Raw genomic sequence first — 13,721 nt, 5'->3', positions numbered from 1 at the left:
CAATTTGTCCTTACAAGCTGAATAAAAAGTGTTTTCTTACAGTCAAGAATCTTATTAACTTAGTGAAGAGTGCTATTGATAATATCTCAGTCATAAAACTCTCCACTTCTTAGTACAGCTGATGTGTCTCCTATGATCTTGAATGAATATGGGAACCCAAAGCAAAGGGTTATTATATAGAGGTGAAAATTGCTATCCATAATAATCTATATGAAGTATAGATATCCAACTACTGTATCAATAGTGTAGAGATATTTCTGATTATTATAAGCCCCGTATATCAATCAACATTATCGTCTTGCTTCAGTATGTTAATATGAAATTAATTTTCTTCAAAATGAGAATGTATTGTAACTATAAAATACAAACATTGTTTAATATCTACCATGCCCTGTATATTCTTTATCGCAATCTGCAGACTATTTAATACTAATAAACCCTTAGAATTTCCTTTCACAAAATATGGCAATAGGATATTAACTCTTGTAATTCAAACACAAAGAAGGACAAAGGTAACTCCTCCTTTTACCATTGGATTAAACTCAACGAATATTAATGATGTGTTGATTTCCATTAACAACTATTCCCCTTTTAATCGGGGTTATAGTCTCTTATTCCATTACTTTATCTTTTTGTTAGAAAACATAGATTTTATTATCGTGAATATTGACTGATAGTATTCTGTTCAATCTTCAATAAGACTTGAGAAAAATTAATTGTTTCTTTAAAAGGAATCCGGTTTTACAAATCTTATTTGCAGTATGTTGACCAGGGTACCAGCCACCCGTTGAGATACTACCAGACAACACTACCGTACATTGGATTCATCTCTCACTGGTTACGGCTCAAATTTATTTTGCCTACACATACCCAGGATAGTAAATTCTATTCTTTACATATTATCCTCTTTCCTCATGCACCAAACAACACCAAAATGACAAAAAAAAAAAAAAAAAAAAAAAAATCTACTGCACTGTAAGGTTAAGGTTAAGGGTAGAAGAGACTCTTTAGCTATGGTAAGCAGTTTTTCTAGGAGAAGGACGGTCCGAAATCAAACCATTGTTCTCTAGACTTAGGTAGTGCCATAGCCTCTGTACCATGGTCTTCCACTGTCTTGGGGGAGAGCTATCTTGCTTATAAGTACACCACTTATACTGTTCCATCTGTTTCCTTATTTCCTTTTCTTTCTTGGCTATTGTCCCTGTTGGAGCCCTTGGGCTTTATAGCATCCGGCTTTTCAAACTAGGGTTGTAGCTTAGATACTACTACTACTACTACTACTACTACTACTACTTCTACTACTACTACTACTACTACTACTACTAATAATAATAATAATAATAATAATAATAACCTTGAACTTTACAGCATAAGCAGATGTTGAATGATACATAATTTGGTCGAAAAATCCCAAGCAGTTCTTGGTGATTTTTCATTCGTTGATGAATGAAAAGTGATTAGTTTTTGTTCCAGAAAACATGTAGGATTAATCCTTTTTAGAAACTAACTGTCGTAGTACAGTAGCTTATGATTTTGTAAAAAGTCGTAAACATCAATTTTGATTGGATCCCCGTTTGTTTCCTTTGCGTAGGAATGGATTAAACATCCAACCAGCTGATACCGTTTGGATAACAACAAACTAAGCCAAAGTCAATATACATCATTAGCAAGGAATGAGACACCTCTGGTGAAGCAATAAATTCTTCACAATTAAGGCAATTCAACATCCGGTTGAATAATGTTCATTAATACCTGTATCATGAATGCCAGAGGCAAGGAACAGTGACATTGCCCTATCAAGCAGGACAATGCCTTAGAGACTGACCATATATACAAATGATCAGTGCATAAGCCCCCTCTCCATCCATGCTAAGAGACTCTCACTCTGACCCCCGGTCACACAAATCAAATTAAACAACTTTAATTCTATGTCCTTATATTTCATATTGATTCTGTATGAAAATATTAATAATGGTACGTGTTTATGATAAATCTATTTTGTTGTATCAGTTACCCTGGAAAAAGAAAGCAATGCATTGTCACTATACAATATTTCTCTGCAGAAAAAAAAGGGAATAAAAAAATCGCTAGATCTCCCTGAGTCCTCAGATGCCAGACATTCTGATGATATTTAGAGCTCTCTAACGCTAATCTAGAATTTACCTAAAATTTTTTTTGATAGTTTCATAATAAATGAGAGAGAGAGAGAGAGAGAGAGAGAGAGAGAGAGAGAGAGCGTGTCTGTGTCCTTTGAGTCGTGTTATGGATGTATGGATGTAACCTATAACAATTTAATCGTCCATATTTCTTTTTTATTCGTCCTTTTCTATTCCAATATGATAAGTGATTTAACATAATTATCACATGCCCATTGCGTATACTATTATGATAACATTACCTAAATCCAAATTGAAAGTAATTCAAAGTGTATTTTGTGTCAATAGATTTAGAAGGAATGAGGTTTTCTACTTTCTGCAACTGTCAGTTTTCCATTGTGATGTTTCTGAGAATGTTTTGTGAGGGAAGGAAGAAGAGGAGAATGCAATCGGACATGGATGTGGTCAGGAGGAATATGGTTGGGGTGAGGCTGGGGGAAGAAGATGCCATGAATAGAAAGAGGTGGAGATATTTTACCCGAGCGGCCGACCCTGCTATAAAGCTGGACTAATAATGTTGATAGATTAAAAAGAAAAATTGGATTAAAGGTTAAAAGGTGTCTGGTTTCAGTTCCAGTTCATCCGAATAGATGCTCACCAGAACGTCAGCCGGGCAAGGCCAGCACCACACTGTGGGGCCTACCCACAGCAGTGACCTCTCCAGTAAACAGCTTAAACTCATGGTTCCGGGCTGGGATCGATCTGCTGCCATGCAATTGCAAGGCGAACCCGTACCCACTGTACTAGTCCAAGTCGCCTCTCCAACCAGGCTACAACCAGGGAAGGCCAGGCAATGGCTGCTGATGACACAGTGAGTAGACCCATAGGCTCCGTAAAAACCCCCATCCTTAGGTCTCAAGGTTGCTGAGCTTGAGTGGGACTCGAACCCCAGTCAGGGGATCACCAGACAGAGACGCTTCAAATAGTCCACCACAACCCTTAGGGGATCTGTGCCTTTTAGATTGTGCTTATTATGTTTAAATATGACGAAGCAATATCCGTTATCTAAAATGACCGTTTGTCCTGAGAAATTAGTCTATTTTGCCCACGAAGATTTTGTTTGCATCTTGTGATCAACATTCACTGTATATACATTGTGCAACAGATCTTCCATCTGGCTCTCATAAGAGGATGTCGCATTCCATCCTTCCCCGGAGGGATTCTATCCCTTTCTCTGAACTTTATCACTTTTCTCTTAATATTTCTGTTCCCATTTTCAATTAATTGAGAGAGGTTGATTAATTTGTAATCTTGCTGGACTTTTACTAAAGTTACCCGAAAAGGGAGGTAAAAATTAATGCAAAAAATGTAAAATAAGTTTGTCTTCTTGAGAAAATAGTATATCTGTGGAAACGAAGAAGCAGAAAACAGTGCATTGTTTCAACCTCACTATTTTGTTCTCTGAACTTCCAAAGAACGAAATTGGCTGTAGCATTCGGTGAATAGATATTTGATAATATACGCGATGGTTAACAAAAAGATTTCAAAAGAACTACTTTTATTTGAATACTTGTCTACGGAAATAATATCAGAGAGTTTATGGAAACCTACAAACGCCCACCCCCCCCCCTCTCTCTCTCTCTCTCTCTCTCTCTCTCTCTCTCTCTCTCTCTCTCTCTTCGAGTCAGGTTCGCTGCAGTTTCTGCAACCTTACCTTCCTTAAGAGCTAAGAATGGGAGGTTTGGGGAGCCTATAGGTCTACCTGTTGAGTCATCAGCAGTCATTGCCTAGCCCTCTCTGTTCCTACCTTGGGCACTGATCATACGTATATAGGGTCAGCCTCTAAGGCACTGTCACTACCCCTTGGCTCATACATTCATGAAGAACCTTTAAATCTTTAAATGTCCTATCGAGGATGATATATCTAATTAAGATGCAAAATAATGTTAAACAGTTTTACATTGAATTTATTCATTAATGCAGAGAATATGTTGAACTTTTTCTAAAGCTAAAAGAGACGATATCCGATTCCTCTGTGAACGGACGAGGCAATGTTCCTCAATTATTCAGGTATTGGATTCTTCTTCTGCAGATAAAACATTTTGCTCATCCCATGTTTTCGATATATCACCTCTCTCTCTCTCTCTCTCTCTCTCTCTCTCTCTCTCTCTCAGGCAAGAGTCAGAATAAACCCAATTAGCCATAACCGTGATCTACAGTATGCATTCAGATAATCCCGTTTCTAACAAAACACGAAGGTAGCCAGTCAGTCATTCACTATATGCGTGTACAGCTGCGTACCTACATTATTCCATAGAGATATAATGTATTTATTTTTGGAGTAAATAAATCCAACATTTCTGTCCCCTGTGCCAAACCATCTGTCATTCGAAAAAAGATATATAAAAAAAAACTTTATATTATGTTATGACACCTCAGCTGATAAAGGGTTTCCAATATACAGTTTCTGTTGTCTTTCTGTCGTGTTCATATTTTCCTTTGTTTTGTTGCTTTTATTGGTGCTCAAAAATACTTTATGTTGCAAAAACATTTTCCCTTTTATTGCAGGAACAAATGAAATAGATTTTTCTTTCACAGAGAGAGAGAGAAACTCACACACACTGTATCATAATTATATGAATATTATTAATGCATATATAATAAACTTTATATAAAGATTTATCTATATCATTTATGTAAATATATATATATATATATATATATGTATGTATATATATATATAAATATATATATATATATATATATACATATATATATATATATATATATGTGTGTGTGTGTGTGTGTGTATGTCACTTCGTGGATTTGTAGAGTCTGATAAAAAATATCTCGTGGAGATGTCATCTCCGGTGCACAGGAGAAGAAACGATGAGAGAGATTCATCTTTCGCCCTTTGAACAGAAGAGGAATGTGGGAGGGAAATGGAAGCCAGAGAAAGCATAGAAAAAAGGAATGAACTCAATAGATCTCCCAAAAGAGAATACATTGAGAAAAGAGGTCATTTAGTCATGGGAATGTGGACCCTAGTAAACGTAGATTAAAATTCGGATTAAAGTGAGGAACATTAAGTAAAAGAAATACAGTTCAAACCCCGAGTACTTAAACAACCAGAAATCAAAGTAAATGATTTGCTAAAGAATCTACAAATACTACAACAATCGTTTCAGGTCAAACCTGAAGAAATAGAAATAAGACGAGATTATAGATGATTTTGGACAGATGACTTCCAATCTGAGCAATAACTTAAAGTCATTCTTCTATTTGAGTGTCATGGAAGCCAGGGGATAAATTGTATTCAACCATGAAACAATTGTATTATGAACAGATATATTTTGAGAAAGTAGGTGACACTTTTTTCCTTTTTGGAATTTGGAACTGAAAATAGGAGAAGATTCCTTTAAATAATAATAGGGGAAACTGTATAACTTTGAAATTCCATTTGGAATCATTGCGTTGGGAGATGGTTTGGCTGATTCCAACAAAAGAAGAATTTCCATGATGATGCAGCGTTAATGGGTGCGTATGCTTTGTTAATGCACGGTCTATTATTTTTATAGCATGGGTAGCCTATCACTAATGAAGCGTTAGTAATTCCATTGAGTTTTCTGACTAATGTATGCAGAGAGAGAGAGAGAGAGAGAGAGAGAGAGAGAGAGAGAGAGAGAGAGAGAGAGAGAGATTCCTATTCACTCATTGATAGTCAGACCGACAAGCATAAATAGCATGTGGCCCCGGACCAGCGGATTGAAAACTCCGAACGGCATCCGCTATTATCTGTATTTCATCCGTACTCTCTCCGGCGATGAATATACATACATGCCACTTCTCTATGATAAACTATATTTCCATGTTCATTTGTTTTACTTCTGATTACATAATACATTTTTTAAATGGTTGCTTTATTTTCCTCTAAATATCGGAAAAAAAAAATTCTATTTATTGTGAAGTTATTTTGTATAATTTTCAAAAACTGTGTTTCGTTATATCATTTTACTCTAAATAATAGCAAAGCAGTGTCACATGTGTATAACATCTTTATATTCATTGTAAATTGATTTTGCGATAGCGTAATAACCAAGATACATTAGAGTCGTCGAAAGATAATATAATCTTCATTTTCATACCAAAAATCGTGCACCTTTTGATAGCCTTCACTGACACAATGAAGAATCTGTTCGGTCAAAGTCAGGTCATGAAGTGACGAATGATAGGGAAGGTCACGTACTTCTACACTGTTATGGAAGTCAATAAAATCGTGAGGGAGATTGATGGAGAGAGGAAATACAGTAGACGGAAAGAAGGAAAGATTGGGAGGAGAAGCATCAAGAGATAGACAAACGCAGAGGGAGGTCATGGGAAGACGTAATAATTTATGTTAAATGAAAAAAAAAACTAGCTCATGTAAAAAAAAAATCAGAGGATTACGCAATTTTGTTCCTTTTGTCAGTCATTTTCAAACTTAAAGTTCTTGCTGTGACTTTCTGTAAGACCTCCATTCGAACATGTGTTCCTCGTATCTCAAAATCCTCTGGTCCATTCCCTGTGCAGCAGATGTGATGGAAGTTTGATAACTTTGTTTTTTTTTTTTTTTTTTTTTTTTTGACGAATTACTCAATTATGATGAATACAAAATGAATTAGGTATTTCTGAGTAGATGATTATTATCTAAGAAATTTATTCAGTCAAGAATATTTTGTTTTTATTGTCCCGTTAAGGTAACCAGTTAGTTAATCCCATCTCTTTACAACTACAGCTTTCCTTTCAGGTCTCTGGAACCTCAAAGAATCTAGTATACTAGTTCTACTTCACTTTTAATTTAGCAGATTCTTCTCACTATACATTCTGACAAACATTTCTGAAAATATAGGCACAGGATGATGACAATGATGATGAATATGATGATGATGATGGTGAAATTTGCTATAGAATTAACTGTTCTCGTAAATCATTCAACACTACACTTGCCATGAGGAGAGAGAGAGAGAGAGAGAGAGAGAGAGAGAGAGAGAGAGAGAGAGAGAGGAGAGAGAGAGTAGAAGTTTTATTAATTTTAAACCACCCATAATGGAAATAGAATAAAATGGGTGATTTTTATTAACTAATATCAAACTAGATAGATTGATTTTCCTAACGTATTATCAACTTCTTAATTATTCAATGGGACGCTTCATCTGACCTTTTGAAACTGTACAAATATACATTTGAATCCTTCTCTTATTTACCATTAACAACAAAACCATTTACATATTATATTCTCTCTCTCTCTCTCTCTCTCTCTCTCTCTCTCTCTCTCTCTCTCTCTCTCTCTCTCTCTCTCTCTCTCTCTCTCTCTCTCTCTTTTATCATTTGTTTGAATGAACTGACGCAAAACTCCTCAATATGACTTTTTCTTGGAAGCGAAAAATACCATAACTGAATGAGGGGTCCAGATTTCATAACAAGATCATATATCACAATCGTTAAAGGTGGTTCTTTTGCTTCATTTTCCATTGGATATTCTGGCAGTTTTCATTAATAGATTATCAGGTTTTATATTCCTTTAACATTACATGAACACACATAAGTGTATCTATATCCATTATCTATTCCTTTAACATTACATGAACACCCATAAGTGTATCTATATCCATTATCTATTCCTTTAACATTACATGAACACCCATAAGTGTATCTATATCCATTATCTATTCCTTTAACATTACATGAACACCCATAAGTGTATCTATATCCATTATCTATTCCTTTAACATTACATGAACACCCATAAGTGTATCTATATCCATTATCTCACGCACAAACAAACACACACAGACATACGATCTTGTGCCACTATTAACAAATTTTCGGTAATGCGTATTTGGATCGCATACGTAAATCTCTCTCTCTCTCTCTCTCTCTCTCTCTCTCTCTCTCTCTCTCTCTCTCTCTCTCTCTCTCTCTCTCTCTACTTCATATAATTCTATCATTTAGATTTGAGAAAAAAGTTAATGTAAGCCTGGATGGTTAAACCACGTGTTTGTGTCTGTCTGTTGATCCAAGGTCATTCGAATATCGAACTCTTTATCAGTTGAAGTTTTGTCTCTTTAGAAATAAAAGTCTAAGGAAGTTCATAAGTAAATAAGATTTCTTTCTTTCTGAGGAAGATTCGGTGATAACAAATCCTTTATTTTTAAAGTAATTCAATTGAGGGATTCAAATATGATTCTCTGCAACATCTGCGAAGTAAGAATTTATTGTTGCTCTGATAAAAGTTATTTCTTTTAACGATGAGTCATTAAAAAATATATTCTTTCTGCTACAAATATCTCCTTGGTTACTAAAACCTCTGACCGTATTTCAAACGAAGCTCTGCAAAATACTCCGAATATAACAACATAGAAATATATATTCCTTTTCACAGGGGCTCATATTTTTCAGTTTTTCTCCCAGCAAAGAAAATAAATCATGATTTCTACACTTAAGAAGAGAGAGAAAAAAGAAGGGCGTTTTTATTTAGTAGACAAATATCCCAAGTCGTTGTATCATCCAAGTAATAGATAAAACACAAGCTCAGCATAGTAAGGAAATAAAATTTTGTTCACGCTTTTTTCTTCTTTTACTTCAAAGTTTTCTTACTAAAAAAACCGACATTCTGAAAATGGGCCAATGGTATATATATATATATATATATATATATATATATATATATATATATATATATATATATATAATATATATATATATATTCAACTTTGCCTTTATTCATAGTTTTTGGATGTATATTTGCATTCAAATAAAAACATTAATAACAATTAATGGATGTAGAATGAATGATAAGTCAATAATGTATCCCTTTACACTTAGAGTTGGGAGATATATTAGTCAAAATGCCCGCGTGTGGGTTTGGATGTGGATGTATTTGTGGGTGAGGGTGTGTGTGTGGTTGTTCGCAGGGGTGTGGGTGTGGCCGTGGGTGTGGGTGTGGTTGTTTGTGTGGATGTGTTTGGGGGTATGAGTGTAAATGTGTTTGTAGGTGTGGGTGTGAGTGTGGGTGTGGCTGTGGGTGCAGGTGTGGGCATGGGTGTGGATGTGTTTGCGGGTGTCTGTCAGTGTGGTGTGGGTGTGGAGGTGTTTGTGGGTGTGGGTGTGAGTGTAGATGTGGTGTGGGTTCAGGTGCAGGCAAGGGTGGTGATGTGTTTGTGGGTGTCAGTGTGGTGTCAGTGTGGGTGTGGATGTGTTTGTGGGTGTGAGTGTGGATGTGTTTGTGTGTGGGTGTCAGTGTAGGTCCAGGATGGGGCATGGGTGTAGATGTGTTTGAGGGTGTCAGTGGGGTGTGGGTGTGGATGTGGGTGTGGGGTGGGATGTGGATTTTTTTGTGGGTGTGAGTGTTGGTGTGGGTGTGGGTGCAGGTGTGGGCATGGGTATGATGTGTTTGCTGGTGTCGGTGTGGTATGGGTGTGGGTGTGGATTTGGATGTGGATGCAGGTTTGGGCATGAGTATGGGTGCTGATGTGGGTGAGGGTGTGGATGTGTTTTTGGTGTGGGTGTGGATGTGGATATGGGTGTGGGTGTGATGTGTTTGCTGGTGTCAGTGTGGTATGGGTGTGGGTGTGGATTTGGATGTGGATGCAGGTGTGGGCATGAGTATGGGTGCTGATGTGGGTGAGGGTGTGGATGTTTTTTGGGTGTGGATGTGGATGTGGGTGCAGGTGTGGGCATGGGTGTGGATGTAGGTGTGTGTGTGGGTGTGGATGTGGAGACAGGTGTGTGCATGGGTGTGAATGTGTTTGCAGATGTCAGTTTGGTATGTGTGAGGATCTGGGTGTGGGTGTGGATGTGAGTGTGGGGAATGAGTGTGGATGTGTTTGCGAGTATCAGTGTGGCGTGGGTGTGGATGTGTTTGTGGGTGTTGGTGTGGGTGTGGATGTGTTTATGGGTATGGGTGTATATGTAGGTGTGGATGTGGATATTGATGTTTGTGTGGGTGTGGACGTGGATGTGGGTGTGGGTGTGAATGTGTTTGTGGATGTGGGTGTGGGAAAATGGGTGTGGATTTGGGTGTGGATGTGTTTGCGGGTGTCAGTGTGGTGTGGTGTGGATATGTTTGTTGGTGTGGGTGGGGATATAGGTGTGGGCATAGGTGTGGTTGTGAGCGTGGGTGTGGGTGTGGACACATGTAGATGTGGGTGGGGGTGTGGATATTGATGTGGGTGTGGGTGTGAATGTGTTTGCATTTGTGGATTTGGGTGTTGGTATGGGTGTGATTGTGGGTGTGGGTATTGGTGTGGGTGTGGATATGCTTGTTGGTGTGGGTGTGGGTGTGAAAATGTTTGTGTTTGTGGATGTGGGTGTGAGTATGGGCGTGGGTGTTGGTGTGGGTATTGGTGTGGGTGTGGATATGCTTGTTGGTGTGGGTGGGCATGTGGGTGTGGGCGTGGGTGTGGGTGTGTTTGTGGGTGTGGGTGTGCCCGTGGGTGTGGGTGTGCATTAGTAATTGAAACCAGAAAAAGCTTTAACTCTTAAATTTGTTTTGCCTCTGGAATAAAGAAACAAAGGAAAATTCTTATATTAAAATGACTGAAAGTAAGACATGCCCGTGCCCTAGTGACAACTTCTACACACATACACACACACACACACACACACACACACATATATATATATATCTATATATATATATATATATATATATATATATATATATATATATATATATATATATATTATATATATATATATATATATATATATATATATCGTAGTGCCCTCTGAAAAACTAAGATAGTTTCTCTTCAGACAGACTGTCCTGCAGATAGTTTTCAGAAGAACAGCAGAAATACATTTATTCTTCTCCATTTACTGTTTAGTGTTGGGAAACTTTCCCAAACGAGTCATTTCAACTCCAATTAACATCAAATCGTTTTATCTGTTGTTAAAAATATTCTGACGCCATTATAATTCGAATAATCTTGCTTTGTGTTCTCTTCGTTCTTATTGAACATCAATGCAACATGAACTCTGATTGAAGCCACTTTATGTATTTCTGATGTATTTTTGCAGTCTGCTTTCTTATATTTATGCAATCTGCTATCTTATATTATAGGCAAAATGTTGTATGTCATATTTCTGTAGCCGCTTCTCTCTCTCTCTCTCTCTCTCTCTCTCTCTCTCTCTCTGGAGCGACAAGTAACTGGATTTGATAGCGCCTTGTTGAATTCACAACTTTTTATATCTTGTGATCGGACCTGTGACATAAACAATATATACGAGTTAATTTCTAACTGAGATATACATTTCATTATATAGGCTATAGAGTTAGTGTTTCCCATGTGTCTATGTCTATTCATTTAACGCTTTACATAAGTCTTTGCTCCTCTGGTGTTGTTCAAAATATCATGTTCAGGTTAAAGGTTAACTTGCTAGCGATAAGAGCGCCTTCATACTCTTGTTGGAATCACATGCTCTACTTTATTTTAAATCTGATTATTCCAGCTCCATTTCTTCCGTGTTAATTATCTTACTTATTGTATCACACTTATACTTATGGATAATACACACGCTCTCTCTCTCTCTCTCTCTCTCTCAATGAGTGATTTTAATTTTCAAAGGATATAGTCAGCAGTTGACTCAATCATAAGAAGCAACTATACCTTATATTTCTTTTGATTAATATCAGACCTGAGTAATATGCAGTCTGATATTCTCATAAACCCTAATGTTAAGTGATTGCAAACAAAAGTTAAAACAAACTAAATTAGATCACAATAAACTCGAGAAAGAAGGATTGGATTACTTCTTCTGTTTTCAGGAGAGCTGTGATTGCAATCAAATGTCTCGGAGAAATAGAGTTTATATTAGATTTTCCTTCCTTATCTCGAAGAAAGTTACAAGTGAGACACGAGGAAGAGAATACAGTTTTGTAGGAAGACGAAAAGAAGAAGCAGCGAAGGACGTTGAAATAAAGAAGTAATCATATGTAGTATTATTATTATTATTATTATTATTACTCGATAAGTTTTTAAAAATACCTTCAAGATTTAATTTGTTCACAAGTGATTAGAGAAATCACAGACATCTTTACATATTTTCTATAATAATTCATATTTTTTCCGGTTAGCATTGATTAAAATTTATTCTATATAACAAGATTTTAAAGTCCAAATGATAGTTATATGTTAGGTAATCATTCTAGCACTAGTTTTAAAATTAGTCTATTGAATTAGGTTTATTTTCTATGTAATTTATCAGTATATTGATATATTAGGCCTTTAGTTTACAATTACAATGCATAAAGTTACTATTTGATACAATAGTATATATAAAACATTCTACATTGTGTTGAAGAACAGAAGAATGGTAGGAAAAATTTGCTTCTTATTTTGGGGTAAACTAGAAGGTTTTTCATTCAGAGATTACGCAAGGTAGTGAGCTGCATTGGGAGTACATACTCTGGAATGATAAAATATTTAACATGTCCGTCGATTTATACAATGCGCGAAAGAATTGAGTAAAGGCGTTTTAGATTGACGTTTTGTCAACCCTTCAGTTAAGAGGGTATTCAATAATATTAGGAAACTTTACATCTATCAAATCCTATAACCTCCAATCCAAGCAATTTGATCACCCTCTTTTTTAAAATTCTGATTTCTCTTTCTATAATTATATATGTAAATTTCTATCGAATTTTCCACATGATATAAAGATTTTTATTTAAATTTTTTAGAAATAATTAAAAACATAAAACAAAATTCTTAAAACGTTAAAAAACCCAAAATATTCGAAAACATATCATTATGATGATAAAATATCTTTTCATATTAACCGTTCACTGAGATTGGAGGAAGCTTTTCCTGCTCCATAAGTTTTTAATAAGTAAGGAAACTGAAAGATAGAATACAAACGTGAAAACATTATTTTCGTTGACTATTATGATGATTAATTTATGCAATTTTCTATAGATTTTGCAGAAAATAGGAGAATTCGCAACACAGTTTTCTTTCGTTTCTGTCTCCGATTTCGAGGGGGACTAAATGAAATCTAATTCTATATCATCCCTTTATCTAAGTTTATATGTTAATAAATGTTGCATGTTTAATCCTTCTTATCCTATAATGACCTCTGTACCTTTTGTAATTATGTTTAAGGGGAAACAGGAAGATCTGCTCTTCTATTCTGTTGTAAGATTTCATAAAAACAGTTATATTTACGAAAATTATCTCATAAATTTTTAATATCAGATTTAGAGGGAGAAAGAAAAGATAGCAAATTGTGGAAAACTATTGTAATTATAGATTATTTTCTTCATCATTCACATTAGCAATTCAGTTAGATTGAGAGAGAGAGAGAGAGAGAGAGAGAGAGAGAGAGAGAGAGAGAGAGAGAGAGAGAGAGAGAGAGAGAGAGAGAGAGAGAGGGGGAATTATGGACAGCAATAGGTTCTGTTTGCTATTTTGTTTTATCCGTAGGTTCTGAATGATGCTTATACAAGTACCAACAGTTTTCTTGCAGCTCCAGGTAAAACCGATTCCAAAGAAAATTTTACGGTCTAGCATGAAAAATTAAATACATACAAAAGAATTAGGTAGCATTCATTGCTTGTTACAGTCAACAATTCTAGGTAATCAC

At 36.0% G+C, this 13,721-nt stretch overlaps 2 protein-coding genes across 2 annotated transcripts; one reads left to right on the top strand and one right to left on the bottom strand.

The window, feature by feature from the left end:
• Positions 1–9,419: 9,419 nt before the first annotated feature.
• On the bottom strand, positions 9,420–9,815 carry LOC137618839 (uncharacterized histidine-rich protein DDB_G0274557-like). The gene has a single exon (XM_068349048.1). It carries the CDS (start codon positions 9,813–9,815, stop codon positions 9,420–9,422), a length of 396 nt encoding a protein of 131 aa, XP_068205149.1.
• An 87-nt stretch (positions 9,816–9,902) lies between these two features.
• LOC137618838 (uncharacterized) lies at positions 9,903–10,301 on the top strand. Its single transcript, XM_068349047.1, has one exon. It carries the CDS (start codon positions 9,903–9,905, stop codon positions 10,299–10,301), a length of 399 nt encoding a protein of 132 aa, XP_068205148.1.
• The last annotated feature ends 3,420 nt before the right edge of the window (positions 10,302–13,721 follow it).

Source organism: Palaemon carinicauda, chromosome 25, assembly GCF_036898095.1.
Source record: "Palaemon carinicauda isolate YSFRI2023 chromosome 25, ASM3689809v2, whole genome shotgun sequence".
Classification (NCBI taxonomy): Eukaryota; Metazoa; Arthropoda; class Malacostraca; order Decapoda; family Palaemonidae; genus Palaemon; species Palaemon carinicauda.
This window is presented reverse-complemented; position numbering and strand designations above follow the sequence as displayed.

Coding starts and splice junctions, on each gene's coding strand:
- LOC137618839 (XM_068349048.1), bottom strand. CDS start 9,815: ATGCCCACACCTGCACCCACATCCACATCCACACCCAAAAAACATCCA.
- LOC137618838 (XM_068349047.1), top strand. CDS start 9,903: ATGTGTGAGGATCTGGGTGTGGGTGTGGATGTGAGTGTGGGGAATGAG.